This window comes from Gymnodraco acuticeps, unplaced genomic scaffold (assembly GCF_902827175.1).
Source record: "Gymnodraco acuticeps unplaced genomic scaffold, fGymAcu1.1, whole genome shotgun sequence".
In the NCBI taxonomy this organism is placed as follows: domain Eukaryota; kingdom Metazoa; phylum Chordata; class Actinopteri; order Perciformes; family Bathydraconidae; genus Gymnodraco; species Gymnodraco acuticeps.
The window spans coordinates 129-20341 of NW_022991096.1; the positions used below are offsets into that span (position 1 = coordinate 129).

Genomic DNA, 20213 nt, shown 5'->3' on the forward strand with positions numbered 1-20213 from the left:
TACTATCAGACAGACCCAGTACTATCAGACAGAACCAGTACTATCAGACAGAACCAGTACTATCAGACAGAACCAGTACTATCAGATAGACCAGTACTATCAGACAGACAGACAGACAGAACCAGTACTATCAGACAGAACCAGTACTATCGGACGGACAGACAGGAGTGTATCACCTTGCACTCGTGTATCTGTGTTATTGTGTACTCTGTAGGAGGAGCCTGTGACCTCAGAAGTTCATTGATACATCTACTCTGCAGCTGCTGAATCTGATCCGCTGCTCATCACTAAACATATATCTCTGCTGACGCTGTGTGTGTTTTTATTCTCAGGGCATGAAGACTGTTTGGAGGTTTTACTTGAATTTAAAACATTAATCCATGAAGAGGGAAACTCTTTCACCCCCCTGCACTGTGCTCTGTGAGTATGCATCCATTACTCTCAAAGTATATTAAGCAGTAGACGCTGTAGACGTAGCAGTAGACGCTGTAGACGTAGACGTAGACGCTGTAGACGTAGCTGTAGACGTAGCAGTAGACGTAGTAGTAGACGCTGTAGACGTAGCAGTAGACGCTGTAGACGTAGCAGTAGACGCTGTAGACGTAGCAGTAGACGCTGTAGACATAGTAGTAGACGCTGTAGACGTAGCAGTAGACGCTGTAGACGCTGTAGACGTAGCAGTAGACGCTTTTGTAGAACATAGTAGTAGACGCTTGTAGACGTGGCAGACAAGTAGACGCTGTAGACGTAGCAGTAGACGCTGTAGACGTAGCAGTAGACGCTGTAGACGCTGTAGACGTAGCAGTAGACGCTGTAGACGTAGCAGTAGACGCTGTAGACGTAGACGCTGTAGACGTAGCAGTAGACGCTGTAGACGTAGTAGTAGACGCTGTAGACGTAGCAGTAGACGCTGTAGACGTAGTAGTAGACGCTGTAGACGTAGCAGTAGACGCTGTAGACGTAGTAGTAGACACTGTAGACGTAGCAGTAGACGCTGTAGACGCTGTAGACGTAGCAGTAGACGCTGTAGACGCTGTAGACGTAGCAGTAGACGCTGTAGACGTAGCAGTAGACGCTGTAGACGTAGCAGTAGACGCTGTAGACGTAGCAGTAGACGCTGTAGACGTAGCAGTAGACGCTGTAGATGTAGACGCTGTAGACGTAGCAGTAGACGCTGTAGACATAGTAGTAGACGCTGTAGACGTAGCAGTAGACGCTGTAGACGTAGCAGTAGACGCTGTAGACGCTGTAGACGCTGTAGACGTAGACGCTGCCTGTGTCATTTTAACACCGAGAGAACATGGAAGTTATTTGATAATCAATGTTTTGTAATGATGTTAATTACAGTTCTCAGGCAAGTTTATTTTTACAGCACAAGGCAGCCACAAGTGCTTTGCAACGAAATAAAAAAACATTAAAGGCTTTAAGAGATAATGCAAGAGCAACATGTAAAAATACATTCAAACATAGGAGTAAAAGCTCTCATTAGAAAGTAACTAGAATAACTTCTATAGAATATCACAGGTATAAAGTAGAAGAATAGAAGTTACAGTGCCGTGTGAGATATGAACAGATGTTTGATCTAATCGAGAGCAGTGGCAACAAATAAAGTCTTCAGGCTGGATTTGAAAGAAGATGGGATTACATATGGAGTATAAAAAGAGAGAAAGACAATCGAAGGTCGCACCTATTAAATATGAACATGTAGCCTCTCTACAGTTCAGATGAACATACCTGTTATAACCCCGGTGTGTTTCCTTCAGGATGAACGGACACAGCGGCGCTGCAGAGCGGCTGCTGGAGACAGCGGGGGTTCACATGATTAACACCAGAGATGCCAAAGGAAGGTGAGGCAAACACACACATTGATTAAGAGGCAGAGGCTGCTACACAAGGTGCCTCACATCCACATGCCGTTGGGGTTCAGTGTCCCCAGGATGCATCCTCCACAGTGCTGTCTGTCTGAGCACCCTCTCTCCCCCCCCCCTCCAGGACCCCCCTGCATGCGGCTGCGTTTGCTGAGGACGTGGCAGGCCTCCAGCTGGTGCTCCGTCACGGCTCAGAGATCAACGCTGTGGACGCCAGCGGCTGCTCCGCCCTGATGGTGGCGGCCGACAAGGGGCACAGCGGCACCGTGGGTGAGTCTCTGAGAGGCTGGAGGGGCCTTTAAAGGTCTCCTATTAAGCAAAATCCACTTGTTCATGTCTTTGATACATAAACATGTGTCCCCCATTAGCCAATCACCAACCAAGGTAACCCCCCCACCTTATCACCTGAATCTCCTCCTAGCACCATTGAATTATTTTTAACCAAATCTCTCTCAGAAACAGTATAATAGGGGACCTTTTAATACAGACTGGAGCTGTTTGTAACACTGGGGGGCTGCTGTATGTGTGTGTGTGTGTGTGTGTATGTGTATATATATATATATATATATACACAGTGTAAAGGGCCGTCCCTACTTAATGATGTTTGTAGTCGCAGGAAATAAATGTCTTTGTGTCCTCAGCGATCCTCCTCCATCGGGCCAAGGCTGACCTGACGCTGCTAGACGAGAACAAGAACACTGCCCTGCACCTGGCCTGCAGCAAGGTACACACACACACACACACACACTCACACTGCCCTGCAGCAAGGTACACACACACACACTCACACTGCCCTGCAGCAAGGTACACACACACACACACACACACACACACACACACACACACACACACACACACACACACACACTCACACACTCCACCTGCACAGTGTAATACTCTCAGATAGGCAGCAGCTCATGCCTCTCTTCTCTCCCTGTGTTCTTCCTCAGGCTCATGAGATGTGCGCCCTGCTGATCCTCGGGGAGATCCACAGCCCGACGCTCATCAACGCCACCAACAGCACTCTGCAGATGTGAGGGCGCTTTTAAGACATCAATAAACAAATGGACGTTTTGGGGGGTTTTCTATAAAAGCATTTTCAGTTGTTTAAAAACTCTGCAGGCTACAGGTTCATGTTTAGTTAGATATGATTCCTCTGTTGTATTCCCAGTTGAGGGTATTCTTCACATGTTGTTAATGTGTATCTCTCTCTCTCAGGCCTCTGCACCTGGCGGCTCGTAACGGATTGGCCACGGTGGTGCAGGCGCTGCTGAGCAGAGGAGCCACGGTGCTCGCTGTGGATGAAGAAGGTTTGTGTTTTTATATCTGCATCGTTTCTGAAGCTGCAGCGTGTTTCTCTTATGGCGCGTTTCCACTGCAGGCCTCGCTCGGTTTGGTTAGGCCTTATTAGGCCCGGATCACTTTATGCTGCGTTTCCATTACAGTTTAGGAACTGGGGCAGTTACTATAGTAACGCAGTGTAGGCGGAGCCGTGACGTCATCTTCAATGAGAGCCCCAGAAAAACAACACAGCCGTTAGCTCTTAGCCCTCAGAGCTCACAGCTCTTCATATCTGTTCAGAAACTAGACAAAACGTTGTTGTGAGTGTGGACGGTCGGAGCATATATAACGTTAGCTTAGCCAATCTCCATTTAGAAAACACGCATTTTAAAAGGTGTTTCGCCTGCCGTCTGTCTGCAGACTTGTCAAAGCATTAATTCATGGTTTTTACTAACCGGTATCAGTGTGTTGTTACTTCGGCATCATTTTGAAACGTGTATTACAATTAAATCACGGTCAAATATGTTCATCTTGTTGTAGTTGTAGCCCCCTTGCCAGCGATTCTCTCTCTAGTTTAGCATACTCAGCCTGGTTGTTCCTGGCCCTAGAACCACGATTTAGTCAGGCCAGAAAAAAGGTGAAAAAGTAGCCCCAAAACTAGGCCAAGTGGAAACGCAACCAAAAACGGGCCCCGCACGGCTCGGCACGCTTAAAGCGAGCTACCCGCTGCAGTGGAAACGCGCCATTAGTGTTTTGGGCTGTAGTAACGAGATGGCAAAAGTACACATCCTTTACTCCAGTAGAAGTACAGATACTTGTGTTTTAAAAGTAGAAGTACTGACTAAACTCCTTTACTCAAGTAGAAGTAAAGAGGCTTTGAAATGTACTTCAGTAAAAAGTACCCATAACTAGCAGCTGCTTTAAAGAGTACCTGACCTCCCTTTATATTAATAGAACAATAATGTCATTGTTAGCTAATGAATGTTTCCATGCTGAACAACGGCAACATGACAACGTTTCCATTGGTCCCTCTTCTTTAGAGAAGACCAGGAAATGATGGATACACGGATCGTGTTCAAATCAATAGGCACGCAATGACTCTAAAGAATAATGATCACGCACCAAACACACATTCAGACTAAAGGAACCAGCTGTTTGGAGAATGAGAGAAGTAGAAAGTACAGGTATTTGAGTTCAACATGTAAGAAGTAGAAAGTACAGGTATTTGAGTTCAACATGTAAGAAGTAGAAAGTACAGGTATTTGTGTTCAACATGTAAGAAGTAGAAAGTACAGGTATTTGGGTTCAACATGTAAGAAGTACAAAGTACAGGTATTTGGGTTCAACATGTAAGAAGTAGAAAGTACAGGTATTTGAGTTCAACATGTAAGAAGTAGAAAGTACAGGTATTTGTGTTCAACATGTAAGAAGTAGAAAGTACAGGTATTTGGGTTCAACATGTAAGAAGTAGAAAGTACAGGTATTTGAGTTCAACATGTAAGAAGTAGAAAGTACAGGTATTTGTGTTCAACATGTAAGAAGTAGAAAGTACAGGTATTTGGGTTCAACATGTAAGAAGTAGAAAGTACAGGTATTTGGGTTCAACATGTAAGAAGTAGAAAGTACAGGTATTTGTGTTCAACATGTAAGAAGTAGAAAGTACAGGTATTTGGGTTCAACATGTAAGAAGTAGAAAGTACAGGTATTTGGGTTCAACATGTAAGAAGTAGAAAGTACAGGTATTTGAGTTCAACATGTAAGAAGTAGAAAGTACAGGTATTTGGGTTCAACATGTAAGAAGTAGAAAGTACAGGTATTTGGGTTCAACATGTAAGAAGTAGAAAGTACAGGTATTTGAGTTCAACATGTAAGAAGTAGAAAGTACAGGTATTTGAGTTCAACATGAGAGAAGTAGAAAGTACAGGTATTTGAGTTCAACATGAGAGAAGTAGAAAGTACAGGTATTTGAGTTCAACATGTAATAAGTAGAAAGTACAGGTATTTGAGTTCAACATGAGAGAAGTAGAAAGTACAGGTATTTGTGTTCAACATGTGAGAAGTAGAAAGTACAGGTATTTGAGTTCAACATGTAAGAAGTAGAAAGTACAGGTATTTGGGTTCAACATGTAAGAAGTAGAAAGTACAGGTATTTGAGTTCAACATGTAAGAAGTAGAAAGTACAGGTATTTGGGTTCAACATGTAAGAAGTAGAAAGTACAGGTATTTGTGTTCAACATGTAATAAGTAGAAAGTACAGGTATTTGAGTTCAACATGAGAGAAGTAGAAAGTACAGGTATTTGAGTTCAACATGTAAGAAGTAGAAAGTACAGGTATTTGGATTTAACATGTAAGAAGTAGAAAGTACAGGTATTTGTGTTCAACATGTAAGAAGTAGAAAGTACAGGTATTTGAGTTCAACATGTAAGAAGTAGAAAGTACAGGTATTTGTGTTCAACATGTGAGAAGTAGAAAGTACAGGTATTTGAGTTCAACATGTAAGAAGTAGAAAGTACAGGTATTTGTGTTCAACATGTGAGAAGTAGAAAGTACAGGTATTTGAGTTCAACATGTAAGAAGTAGAAAGTATAAGTATTTGGGTTCAACATGTTAGAAGTAGAAAGTACAGGTATTTGAGTTCAACATGTAAGAAGTAGAAAGTACAGGTATTTGTGTTCAACATGTAAGAAGTAGAAAGTACAGGTATTTGTGTTCAACATGTGAGAAGTAGAAAGTACAGGTATTTGAGTTCAACATGTAAGAAGTAGAAAGTACAGGTATTTGTGTTCAACATGTAAGAAGTAGAAAGTACAGGTATTTGAGTTCAACATGAGAGAAGTAGAAAGTACAGGTATTTGGGTTCAACATGTAAGAAGTAGAAAGTACAGGTATTTGTGTTCAACATGTAATAAGTAGAAAGTACAGGTATTTGAGTTCAACATGAGAGAAGTAGAAAGTACAGGTATTTGAGTTCAAAATGTAAGAAGTAGAAAGTACAGGTATTTGTGTTCAACATGTAAGAAGTAGAAAGTACAGGTATTTGAGTTCAACATGTAAGAAGTAGAAAGTACAGGTATTTGTGTTCAACATGTGAGAAGTAGAAAGTACAGGTATTTGAGTTCAACATGTAAGAAGTAGAAAGTACAGGTGTTTGTGTTCAAAATGTAAGAAGTAGAAAGTACAGGTATTTGAGTTCAACATGTAAGAAGTAGAAAGTACAGGTATTTGTGTTCAACATGTAAGAAGTAGAAAGTACAGGTATTTGTGTTCAACATGTGAGAAGTAGAAAGTACAGGTATTTGGGTTCAACATGTAAGAAGTAGAAAGTACAGGTATTTGAGTTCAACATGTAAGAAGTAGAAAGTACAGGTATTTGGGTTCAACATGTAAGAAGTAGAAAGTACAGGTATTTGAGTTCAATATGTAAGAAGTAGAAAGTACAGGTATTTGTGTTCAACATGTAAGAAGTCAAAGTAAAAAGTGGTCAGAAAAATAAGTAGTAAAGTACTGATACCAGAAACATGTACTTAAGTACAGTAACAAAGTATGTGTCCTCCACTACTTCCCCCTCTGCCTGCCGGACACCATAGAGTCTCTTCAGATGAAGCTGAATGTCATGTGACCTCTGCTGTGTTCCCTCCCTCAGGCCACACCCCCGCTCTGGCCTGCGCTCCCAACAAGGACGTGGCGGACTGCCTGGCTCTGATCCTCTCCACCATGAAGCCTTTCCCCCCGCGGGACCCCTCCTCCTGCTCCTGCGGCCCCCCCAGCGTGACCCCCTCCCCGGGGCTGAACCTGCTGAAGCACTGCGGCATCACGGCCTCCTGCGCCCCGCTGCCCTCCAACGGCCTCCACAACGGCTTCGTAAAGGAGCTGGACGGCTGCCTGTCTGAGTGAGAGACCCAACCCCAACACCCCTCAGCCAGCTGCTAACACCACCACCACCACCCTTTAACCCAGAGGACCAGGAACCACACGTCTGTTCTGTGTGTGTGTGTGTGTGTGGTCTTCTCTTGAGGTGCAGTCAAACCTAATATGCAATTGGATCCATTCCTCCATCCTGTAGTGTAAAGCACTCTACAAGGTCACGCAGATCCAAAACAAACACAATCTGGCCGTTTAAAGAATCATTTAACCCTTTAAAACCATAACAATTATATAATCTTAAAGCATGGGAATCATATCGCAGTATAAAACACCATATCATGTACCGCTGTGACCTTGTAGAGGAACCTTCCCTAAAGAATGATCACAGACTTCCTGTTTGATTATTCCTCCTTTTCCTCTTTTTTTTTTAAATATCCGTTAGATTTTTATGAAGGAAACACACAAGGGAAAAAAAAAAATCTAAATTCTCAAAGAGTGCAATGCTTGTGTACTACAGTACAAACCGAAACGTTCTGGAAAAAGGGTCTCGATTTAATTCCATAGTGTACTTTAAAAAAACAAAAACGGCATTTTAGGACAACTTGGTAAACGCTGCTGAATCCACACATGCCGACTTCCTGTTCTAGAGTACGTGTTTGTTAAAGCTAGAATGTTTCTAAGCGTATAACTTATGACCAAAGTTGATCAACACTATTATGGCTATAAATTATTTATTTGAGATAAAGTGTACTGTACAGAGAAAGACAATAGATCTCGATATACCTCGTCAATCGTTTAGCAGCTGCTCTTTCCCCAGGGTCGAGGAGAAGCCGTAGGATAGAGACCGAGGCCTTTGACTCTAGAGGAAGGCTCTATAGTGATATCTGCCAACAACACCTCATCAAACATCGTTTAGCACAGAACGTGAACAAGCCATTTCAATTTCCCATCTCGTTTCAACAGTGTTTCAGAACGGCCTCAAAGAGAGGCGTCAGATTTCTGTTTTGTTTTTTTTACGGCACTTTTTGTTTGATGTCTTCGTGGTCAATTCAAAACAGAGAGTAATGTCTGCTACGTTTTATTGGGCAGTTTTCAAGCAATATTTAATTTATTTTGGCCGTTTTCTTTTTGTTATGAATAGACAATCACTGTCACAAAGGGCTTTTGTTTCCCTGGAATGTGTTTTCTTTTTATTATCTCATGAAATAATTAACCTAAAGACTAAACGAATGGCTCTGTGTGTGCCGGGCATTTTACTGTCAGTGTCAACGCGAATGCACTGGATGGCCTTTTACGGCGTCTCATGAAATGCCTTTTTGACCCATGCCTTCCTAACACATCGTTTCAGTTGGAGCCCTGAGGATCTCACACACACACACACCTTTTTACAGCGTTGTTGCACCCGTAGAAAAAACTCAAAAAGCCGGCGTATTAATTGAATATGTCCGTGACAGGGAGCTGCTTTCCCTCCCAGAGGCGAAACAGGGATCTTCGCTGAGGCCAATGCCTGTTTTTAGATTTCAGGAATAGCAGAAATCCAAATATGTGCTTTTTTCTTTTCGTCGTCTCCTCATCCCATTTCCCTCTGGTACTAAAGATGATTGTATCGGACCACTAGAGCTGTCAGTTTGTGACTTTATATATATGCTATTTGTTTTTTTAAACCATGTGCTGGTGGTTAGATGACACTGATTCAGATCTGCCGGTAATGAAGAGGCACAATCTGCAAACATGAGGCGACTGGATGAGAGACGAGGACCTAGGGGAAGACCCCGCGATTTATTCAAAACTGACTGAAGTCCATTTTTAGAGCAGAAACCGGCTTCGTTTACATGCACAGAATGATCTGTTTCATGCACTCATTACAGAACAAGACCGTAAAGGAAGCTAAGTTTGAATTATTATGAAAAGAACATGTTTCAAAAATGAAGAAGATAAAGAGAAAATACTTACTGTGAATATAAATATCCAAAAAACCAGTAAAAATATGACTTTATTCTCAAAATGCTAAATAAACCTTCCTCTCTTTTCCTTCTTCAAGCCCCGCCCCGAGGACGCCTTGTTAAAAAGGCTGCTGCTAATCTCCAGGTGCGTTTCTCCTTCAGACCCAGACATTTCTCTTGGGCTTGCATTTTACAATTAAACCGGCACAAAGTCGGTCACAAACGGACTGAAAGCGTCTAAACGGGTCCCAGAAACGCCCGAGTAATATCCGCCTTTCATTGGAAGATGCATCAAGGCTTGATTTTTAATATCCAAACATAATATATACTCGATGTAATCCTCATACGTGTGATATTTGTGTGCATGTAAACGTGTCGTGGATTTGCTGCTGAAATGATCCCGAGCCTTTTGGGTCTCTTGAACAAAATTAAATTCAGTTATATTAATATAGTTCTTATTAGAGATAGGTACATGTGTTTGTTTGTAATCTCAGGATCTGTGCTGAAGCAGCAGGCAGAATTTATTAACCAATCAGATCGCAGCATTATATCGATTTGTTTTTGTGATGGGATGTTCAATAATTTAATTTTCTTTGTTTGTTTTTGAAACCCAAATCCCACAGCACTTAATGATTAGATAGTGAAGCACGCACTTTAGTACATTCAGGTTCTAAGTGTGCAACATGGAGCATATGTCAGTGTGTACTTGTGTTTACATGCGTGTGTGTTGCTGCTGAATACAGGAAGGAAGGGTCGAGCATTGAAATCGTACTCAAACGATGCATTATTTAAAAAACGAAAGACAAAAAAAACCACTGCCCTCCTCTCGTTTCTTTGTGTTATATTTCAGGGCCCAAAATGAAAGTGACACGGTGACGTTACCCAGCCTAAAAAGTCACTCAGAGAAATCTCTGCAGCTACGCACCCTTTGGTTGTTCCACAGTATTCTTATACATGCTTTTTTTATTTGTGTGAGTGATTGTGCATGGAGCGAGATCATGATTTTGTAAAGATTAGGGCTGCAGGACGATTATCTTCATCATCGCTTGGTGTTTTTAAAACGTCAGAACATACGAAGGTGTCAGATCAAGTATGACATGCTTCTTGTGTCACAGCAGGACAAATATAAAAGACGAGGAAGCAGAGTTTTAACATACGGAAGGGAAACATGCTCATGACCCTCTTGGGTAGTGAAAATGTTGCTCAAAGATATTCACTCTCAAACAGAGACGGCAGCATGTAACCTGATATTTTCCTGTATGCAAAGTCACGATAAATCGATAATGTTCTGGTTGTTGCAGCTCTGGTAGCGGTTAAGCTAAACGGAGCGTCTACCTGGTGAAGCAATGACAGGTCCAACTGTAGCAATAGAGAGAGTTACCGTGTGCAGCAGACACATTGCACTGCCATCCGTTCAGGCCAAGTCAGAGCATAAATGCCAATGGAAGATTTCTAACAAAGGGGTTTAAGATGTTCTAATAATGATGTTTGGTCACAAATGAAGGCCTGTTTGCCAAAATGCATGGAGAGGTGGACGAGGGGAGGGCCTCTCTTTATTAAAGCAGCAAAGGATTTATGCATTAGCCGTTTACAGTCCAATCTGAGCCATGTGACTGACGTGAATGTAGGGTCAGTTCAGTTCTCCATTTGTACGCGTAGATATGACGCAGGTAGCAACAAACTCTCTACATATGTATACGTAGTAGTCTTCCTGCATTGATATCCTTGTTTTGTGTTGGAGAATAGGCTTGTGTAATATTCTATATATTGTGTAGCGTACAAGGTGAACAAGTTAATATTCATCCATTCCATTGAGATTGCCTTACAGTAAAGAGGGACAAACAGTAGATCACACACTCGTCGTTTAATAGCCTATATTTGACAAAAATGCACCTAAGCTACACCCATTTAGTGCCATAGAAACCTTTATTTGCCTTTAGACATAAATCATACTCACATGGTCAGTAAATATCCAGAAGTAGGCAGGATTATCTGTGTTTGGAGCCGCATGTTTTTTCCACCAGTTATTATTATTATGTTAGTCAAAACTATATCAATATTTGCATGGGATATTAAAATGCAAGTGTTCTGTTGAAATGGTAGAAGTCAGTTGTATACTTTGACTTTTTGTAATCCCTTTTGGTATTGGCAAAGCAATCCCTTGGTTGTGTGCGTGTGTGTGTGTGTGTGTGTGTGTGTGTGTGTGTTTAATGAGATATTGTGTGAGAAAAATATAGTTGATGTCCAAAAAAAAGCATGGTATAGAATTGATTTGCCTCAAACGGATGTCTCCGCACTGTGGGAGAGGGTTAGGGCCACATGAGAGAAACATTTTGGGATGGGACAAAAGTTTTTAAAAAAATGGAGTTCTGAAATTAAAGTCAAAATTCTGAATAAAGTCGAAATTCTGGAAAATAAGTCAAATTTCTGAGAAAAAAAAATTCTGGGAAAAAAATGAAATTCAGTGAAAAGAGTAAAAATAGAAATAGATGTTTAAAAATTCTGAAAAAAGTCAAGATTCTGAAAAGAAATTAGATTTAAAAAATTGTGGGAAAAGTGGAAATTCAGTGAAAAAATAAAAATTCTAAAATAATGTTAAAGTTATGGGAAGTAACAATTCTGAGGAGAAAGAGAGAAAAAAACCTTAAAAGTCACATTTCTGAGAAAATAAAATTTCTGGGAAAAGTTGAAAGTCTGTGGAAAGAGTAGAAATAGAAATAGATATTTAAAAATTCTGAAAAAAGTCAAGATTCTGAAAATAATTTAGATTTTTTTTAAATGGTGGGAAAAGTGGAAATTCAGTGAAAAAGTAAAAATTCAAAAATAATGTAAAAGTTATGCGAAGTAAACATTTTGGAGAGAGAGAGAGAGAGAGAGAGAAAAATTCCGAAAACAATTATTAAACTTTCTGCAAAAATTCCAATTCCGGTCAAAAAAGTTAAAATTCTGAAAAGTCAAAAACTGGGACAAGTAAAGATTCTGGGAAGTATTTTTTCACTTTTGCTCGCATATCAAAAACCTTTCCTCATGTGTCCAAAACCCTCTTCCTTACGGTTCTTACTTGAAGTAAAACGGCAAATCTCAATTCAGCTCTCTCTCACTGTTGAGCCTTTTGCCTTAAAAAGCTGAAAATAAAATGACCTGGCAGTAAACGTGCGTCAGCTGTAGAGTTCTGCTCCTCGTTGGATTGTTAAATAATACAAATTAATGTTGGACACCTTTGGGTGTGAGGAGGGTTCGACGGTTGCCGGTGGTGCAGAGATTGTTAAGGATTTCGCCATATTTGCCACTGTGAATGAATGCATTTCACTCGTACAACAATCAAAGTGGGCTCCTCCGTCACCCGGGGCCTGGGGGCCAAAGTGGGCTCCTCCGTCACCCGGGGCCTGGGGGTCAAAGTGGGCTCCTCCGTCACCCGGGGCCTGGGGGTCAAAGTGGTGTACCTCCGTCACCCGGGGCCTGGGGGTCAAAGTGGTGTACCTCCGTCACCCGGGGCTTGGGGGTCAAAGTGGTGTACCTCCGTCACCCGGGGCCTGGGGGTCAAAGTGGTGTACCTCCGTCACCCGGGGCCTGGGGGTCAAAGTGGTGTACCTCCGTCACCCGGGGCCTGGGGGTCAAAGTGGTGTACCTCCGCCACCCGGGGCCTGGGGGTCAAAGTGGTGTACCTCCGTCACCCGGGGCCTGGGGGTGAAAGTGGTGTACCTCCGTCACCCGGGGCCTGGGGGTCAAAGTGGTGTTCCTCCGTCGCCTGGGGGTCAAAGTGGTGTACCTCCGTCACCCGGGGCCTGGGGGTGAAAGTGGTCTACCTCCGTCGCCTGGGGGTGAAAGTGGTGTACCTCCGTCACCCGGGGCCTGGGGGTCAAAGTGGTGTACCTCAAATACAGAAAAAAAAAGTCTGGAATTGTTGCTTATTGTACAGCTATGCTAACAAAGAGTTAAATCTCGTGGTCCAGTGTAAATCCTGTAACCCAGCCGAAACCAGAGAGCTGTTAGATTAGATGCGTTTCCTACCTTTTGTTTCGTCGGCGCCTCTTCTTATCGGACCTGCAGTTTTTTACCTCATCGGTGATGTTGCTGATTTCTCTCGTGACTTTTCAATATATGTCGGAAATGTAAAAACATGCACAAGCAACGAACCCTTTCTTTTCTTTTGTAGAGCACGTGTCTCTTCATTGCAGCCCACAGAGGTCACACAGGGTGAAGGTAGCTATAAAACTTTACCTCTGGAAGTCAGAAAGACACTGAATTCGACCGTATGGCTAACGCTAGTTCGACCGCCTTCCCTTCCCGTTCGTCCCCCACCAGGAGTGTGAAACACGGAGCACAGCGTGGCATGGTGCCTTTTATTCGTTACTACCGAAAGGTACGGTCTTCCATTCGTATTTCCCAGAAGCCTTATAATGGGAACAGGAAATGACACTGACTACAGGCTCCACCCCCCCCTCTCTGATCTGAAGATAAAACTCAGAATGAACCGCACATAGCTGATGCGATTTCTATGCTTTTGATCATAGGGCACATCAACACATTTGAATGGATGGGGGGTATAATAAAAAAACAAAAAGCACAAATCCAAAGAAGGCACCAAATTTAGGGTTTGATTGTCATAAAAAACACTAACTGTAGAGCGACCGGCGTCAGAGCTCCTTCTGATTGTTCCTCTTCATCCCAGATCAAAGTAGGCAGAGTGTGACTGCAGACTCGATGTGTTTCCTGCTGGTAGTAGCTGCGGTGTCGATAACGGTGTGATCAAACTAATAATCCAAGTGACGTAACCTTCGTTGTCATTTAAAGGCATGGATCTCTCAAGCTGACTTTGTTTTGTGGAAAATAGACAAAAGATAAAAAGTGCAATAACCTTTTGTTTATCGTTGCTTCCTTTGAGAAATATTTAATATTCTGTTTAACACCAAAAGTCCCTGTCTGTAGCACATGAAGGATCTGGTGTGTGTGTGTGTGTGTGTTTGCTTTTCATCTGAAAACTGTGATTATAATATCGGACTTTTAAGAAGCTGCCTGCTCAGAGGAAGGACTGTGCACAAGTTGACTGATAGATTTGAGTAGGTGCGTTTGTTTTGGACGTTGATGGTATTGTAGTTCTGCTTATAGCCGGTTCATTTGCATGTGTAGACGTGAATATGCATCCTCCTCCTCCTCCTCCTCCTCGAATGAAAAATATTTAGACCTGCTGTCAGTGACGATACAAGGAAATATGAAATGCCTTATATTTGTTTTCAATGTCGAGCATTAAGGGTTCTTACCGTGTCCCTCCCTTTTCAGCGTGTACAGATGAGACGCTCTTGAGATTTATATCTACTGTATAGCCTGTGTGTGTGTTTTCTGATGTGTTTCCTGGAGCTCCTGTGATTGTGGTTTTAGAGAAAAAACATTCCCCTTTTTGAAAGTGCCGTTTGTTTTCACCAGCAGAGGAGGGGAACATGTATTTTCACGAAGGAAGACTGTCGAGCTGAATGACACAAGGTATTTGTGCAGGTGAAATAATAAGGCTTCTGAAGCAGCACCTTACAGACTTCTTCTCCTGGGGAAATAGTCCCACGTTACTCTAAAGCAGAGCCATATCAGACCATGTGTCCCTTAGGAGCCCCTTTGAATGTGCTATTAGGAATAGCCTACTGTAGGAAAGGATGTCATTCTGCATGTTCTGTGACTTATTTTGGTAGCGGGTCGTCCCTTTCCCTTCCGTGTGTTTTTATGTTTAGTCCGCTTCACTGTAGACGGCGCCACCTCATTGCAACTCACGAGCTATTAAACAATCCTCACAACTGGACTGAGGGCAGCCTTAAATCATCAACAAGATAATAAAGGGTTGCCTGTTTTTACTTTGAGTGGCTTATCTGGGGGATTTAAAAAGGGGGGAGGGGCTGAATCAGGGCATGTGATGAGTTACAATCAAACAGTGCAAAGAGAAAACATTTCAAAATAAGACTTGGCTCGTCCGACCTACATTCCAAAGTCCATTTTCATTTCTCCGCCGATCAAGGATTTTTTTAGCTTTTGCTGGTGAATGAAGTGCGACGTCGATGACAGGGTTCCCTACTTTTTAACGCTGATTACCTCATTTACAAATCTGCAAATATCCTGCTCTACTGTGTGTAATAAAGGAGTCGATGCCATCACCAGCACCTGTGATGACGACAGGACCAACGGAGTTAGAAACAACAGCGTAGAGTCGACCGGGCGGGAGACATGGGGTTCAGACGACATTTTTACAATTATTTTGTGAGGCCGCTAAGATGACTTCAATGTCCACCGCCGCTGCACCAGTCTGCACCCAGAGGCGTAGAGAGGGGGGGTGCTATTTGAGATTTTGTGGTCAAATATATGGCGGCGTATTAGGGTCTTTGCAGGTGAAATAATAATTATAGATTGGGAGATAGATTCTCAACAAGATTTACGAAAATCTCTGAGAATAAAATCTACTTTTTACGATTTAAGATAAAAGTAGTAAAAATGTACGATAACAAATCTGATAAATTACTAGAAAAAGGCAGATATTTTCTGACTCAGATTAAAGTTATTGGCACGAAAAACGTCTGTGATTAATATTGTTAATCCACAACAAAATGTACGATAATCTCTGAGATTAAAATCTACTTTTTGAGTTAAAAGTCTTAGATTTCAAAGAAAATATTCGTTTTTCTGTATTAAAAAATCAGATATTTTCTGATAGTCATAATATTTAGAGAAACAAAAACTCACAAATCTACAGAATATTAAATATACCCTTAGATAATCAAGTCATAAATAAAAACTCATGAAAGTCTGAAAAATACTTGTAAAAGGTGTTTTTCTCGTAAACCTGCGAGTTGTATTTTGATGACTTCAATCTTATCGCCACCCGTCTCCCCTCTCTCCCTAATTTCAAGTATTATCATTCTTACCTCTAAAGCCACTAATACGCCATTGTACAGATCCATATCCCGCGTTATTTAACTAAATGAAATCTCCTAACGGCAGACTGGACGGCGGCCGCTGGCGTTTCTCCACGTTAGCATCACTTGCTGTTTTTCAGTAGCATTTCTCCTACCTCCATGTTTTGTGCAGCCTTGAGTATCGTTTGTCTCTCCACCTAATAATACAAAATATTCACCGTACGGGATAACAGATTTATCATAAGCAATGGTCGTTAAAAACATAAAGTGTGCTTGGTTGTGCTGTATGTGTATATGTCTTATTTGACGTTGATTAAAAAAATATTTATGAGAAGCATTTATACGACAAAATACCACTGGAATGTGAAGCCAGACAATGTTATGATGATAGTCCCCTTTAACATTCAGAGGAGTTTATTTCACCATGCATTGGCTTTTATTTGTATTTCTTTGCTTTGCCCTGTGTAGTTTGCATTACTCCGACGTTTACAGCTTCTCCGTTGTTCCCCCGCAGCTGTAAAAGAAACGATAACAAAACTGGTGGATTTGTATTTCTGTACGATGCCTTTCAACACATCTGTCCACTCAAAACCAAATTTTACAGGCGTCCGTCTCACTGCCCCCTTCAGTGTAACAGGGAGGGGGAGGGGGGGCAGGAGGTGAAAGGTTTGAGGTTTACGACCCCCCCCATTTAACCCCTTAATCCAGAACACCCCCCACCCTCTTCCTGAAACCTCAAGCCGTTCATGATTTTTATTTAATTTTTGTTTTTTTGTTTCTTTTTTCTCGACAATGCAATCCTGAAAGCACTTTGCCTTGTTATTCCTTTGTGTGAACATGTGAATGATGATTTGTTACAAAATGTTAAATATGTAAAAGATCATTCACTGTTTTGGAAAAACCTGCATCTGTCTTTCTGACGTTAAAAGAAAAGGAAAAAAAAAACAATTTAGTGACATTAAAAACCTGAATCTATTTTATAAAATGTTTGCTGCAGCCAATTGGTCTTGTCATTCAGTATTGTGGCTTAGGGTTGTTTGTGTTGAATAAAGTGCTATTGCTAAATATTCTGTCTGCTCTCTCTTTGTTAATTATACATACACTGATTCTGTTGATCATTACAGACGCCCTGTTCTTCTTTTGGGGGTTTACTCTGTCCGGTGCACGTGTCCCAACAGTCAATGAAATACGTAAATATGTAATAACGTTGATTTCCAAAACAACCAAAACCTTTAGTCTCCAAGGCTCCTTTTAAACATTCCTCTAACAGTGTATGACATTAGTAGTGTAATACTGAACCCTGTGTATTTTACTGCACTGTACATGAAGAAGCTCAACTAAGGACAAAGATGAAAATAACATAAATACAATAGTCAAAATTCAGAAAACGTCGAAAATATGCAAAAAGTCAACATTCTGAGAAAAAAGTCAAAATTTGAGTGAAATTCTGAGAAAAATGTTAATTCTGAAAAAAATCTAAAATTCTTTAAAAGTCGAAATTCTGAGAAAATAATCTGAAAAGAGTCAAAAATCTGGAAGACATTCAAAAAAACTGATTCTGTTGATCATTACAGACGCCCTGTTCTTCTTTTGGGGGTTTACGCTGTCAGGCGTCCCAACAGTCAATTAAATTCAATCAGTAAATATTTACCAACATTCATTTCCAAAACAACCAAAACCTTTCGTCTCCAATGTACGTTTTAACATTTCTCTAACAGTGTATTATATAAGTCGTGTTTTTAATAATTATTCATAGTCTACTAGAGCTGAAAGTAATCCTCCTGAGACCTAGGAAAATAATAGACAGCAATCTGAGAAAAAAGTCAAACATCCGAAACGACATTTGAAAATCCAAATCTGAAAAAGTCCAGATCTGAGATAAAGTAAAAAGTCTGGGAAAAAAACTAAAAATTCTGAAAGACGGTACATTTTTTTCCAACACTCAAATTAAATAGAAAAGTAAATATTTACCAACATTCAAAACAACCAAAACCTTTCGTCTCAAATGTACGTTTTAACATTTCTCTAACAGTGTATTATATAAGTGGTGTTTTTGTTCTACTGAAAGCTGTACGGAATTCAGAAAAATTGTTAAAATTCAGAGGAAATGTCAAAATCATGAACACATTTAAAAGTTTTGAAAGAAAAAGTAAATTCTGGGAAAAGTCAGAATTCTGAAAAAAATATCTAAATTCTGAAAAAATTCGGAAGAAAAAGTCAAAATTCTGAAAAAGAAAATAATAATTATGGAAATTTTTGGGTTTCGGGAACGCACAGGTGTGAGAAGGCGGTGGTACAATGCACAGCTTACATTTGTATATAAATATATATTTAACATAAAGGAGCATTACATCCTGAGGTCACATACAGTGTGAGGAGGTAACCTCTATCATAATGTAGGAGGAAACATAAAGGAGCATTACATCCTGAGGTCACATACGGTGTGAGGAGGTAACCACTATCATAATGTAGGAGGAAACATAAAGGAGCGTTACATCCTGAGGTCACATACGGTGTGAGGAGGTAACCACTATCATAACGTAGGAGGAAACATAAAGGAGCGTTACATCCTGAGGTCACATACGGTGTGAGGAGGTAACCACTATCATAATGTAGGAGGAAACATAAAGGAGCGTTACATCCTGAGGTCACATACGGTGTGAGGAGGTAACCACTATCATAATGTAGGAGGAAACATAAAGGAGCATCACATCCTGAGGTCACATACGGTGTGAGGAGGTAACCACTATCATAATGTAGGAGGAAACATAAAGGAGCATCACATCCTGAGGTCACATACAGTGTGAGGAGGTAACCACTATCATAATGTAGGAGGAAACATAAAGGAGCGTTACATCCTGAGGTCACATACGGTGTGAGGAGGTAACCACTATCATAATGTAGGAGGAAACATAAAGGAGCGTTACATCCTGAGGTCACATACGGTGTGAGGAGGTAACCACTATCATAATGTAGGGAGGAAACATAAAGGAGCGTTACATCCTGAGGTCACATACGGTGTGAGGAGGTAACCTCTATCATAATGTAGGAGGAAACATAAAGGAGCATCACATCCTGAGGTCACATACGGTGTGAGGAGGTAACCACTATCATAATGTAGGACGAAACATAAAGGAGCATCACATCCTGAGGTCACATACGGTGTGAGGAGGTAACCACTATCATAATGTAGGAGGAAACATAAAGGAGCATCACATCCTGAGGTCACATACAGTGTGAGGAGGTAACCACTATCATAATGTAGGAGGAACATAAAGGAGCGTTACATCCTGAGGTCACATACGGTGTGAGGAGGTAACCTCTATCATAATGTAGGAGGAAACATAAAGGAGCGTTACATCCTGAAGGTCACATACGGTGTGAGGAGGTAACCACTATCATAATAGTAGGAGGAAACATAAAGGAGCGTTACACCCTGAGGTCACATACAGTGTGAGGAGGTAACCTCTATCATAATGTAGGAGGAAACATAAAGGAGCGTTACATCCTGAGGTCACATACGGTGTGAGGAGGTAACCACTATCATAATGTAGGACGAAACATAAAGGAGCGTTACATCCTGAGGTCACATACGGTGTGAGGAGGTAACCACTATCATAATGTAGGAGGAAACATAAAGGAGCATCACATCCTGAGGTCACATACGGTGTGAGGAGGTAACCACTATCATAATGTAGGACGAAACATAAAGGAGCGTTACATCCTGAGGTCACATACGGTGTGAGGAGGTAACCACTATCATAATGTAGGAGGAAACATAAAGGAGCGTTACATCCTGAGGTCACATACGGTGTGAGGAGGTAACCACTATCATAATGTAGGAGGAAACATAAAGGAGCGTTACATCCTGAGGTCACATACGGTGTGAGGAGGTAACCACTATCATAATGTAGGAGGAAACATAAAGGAGCGTTACATCCTGAGGTCACATACGGTGTGAGGAGGTAACCTCTATCATAACGTAGGAGGAAACATAAAGGAGCATTACATCCTGAGGTCACATACGGTGTGAGGAGGTAACCACTATCATAACGTAGGAGGAAACATAAAGGAGCATTACATCCTGAGGTCACATACGGTGTGAGGAGGTAACCACTATCATAACGTAGGAGGAAACATAAAGGAGCATCACATCCTGAGGTCACATACGGTGTGAGGAGGTAACCACTATCATAACGTAGGAGGAAACATAAAGGAGCATCACATCCTGAGGTCACATACAGTGTGAGGAGGTAACCACTATCATAATGTAGGAGGAAACATAAAGGAGCGTTACATCCTGAGGTCACATACTAGTGTGGGAGGAGGTAAACCACTATCATAATGTAGGAGGAAACATAAA

At 41.4% G+C, this 20213-nt stretch overlaps 1 protein-coding gene across 1 annotated transcript; it reads left to right on the forward strand.

The window, feature by feature from the left end:
• The first annotated feature begins 258 nt into the window (after positions 1 to 258).
• Positions 259 to 16917, forward strand: LOC117560151 (serine/threonine-protein phosphatase 6 regulatory ankyrin repeat subunit C-like). The gene is made up of 7 exons (XM_034236943.1): positions 259 to 420; positions 1764 to 1847; positions 1993 to 2138; positions 2510 to 2592; positions 2819 to 2901; positions 3087 to 3178; positions 6794 to 16917. Exons 2-7 carry the CDS (start codon positions 1765 to 1767, stop codon positions 7042 to 7044), a joined length of 738 nt encoding a protein of 245 aa, XP_034092834.1. The 5' UTR covers positions 259 to 420; position 1764; the 3' UTR covers positions 7045 to 16917.
• The last annotated feature ends 3296 nt before the right edge of the window (positions 16918 to 20213 follow it).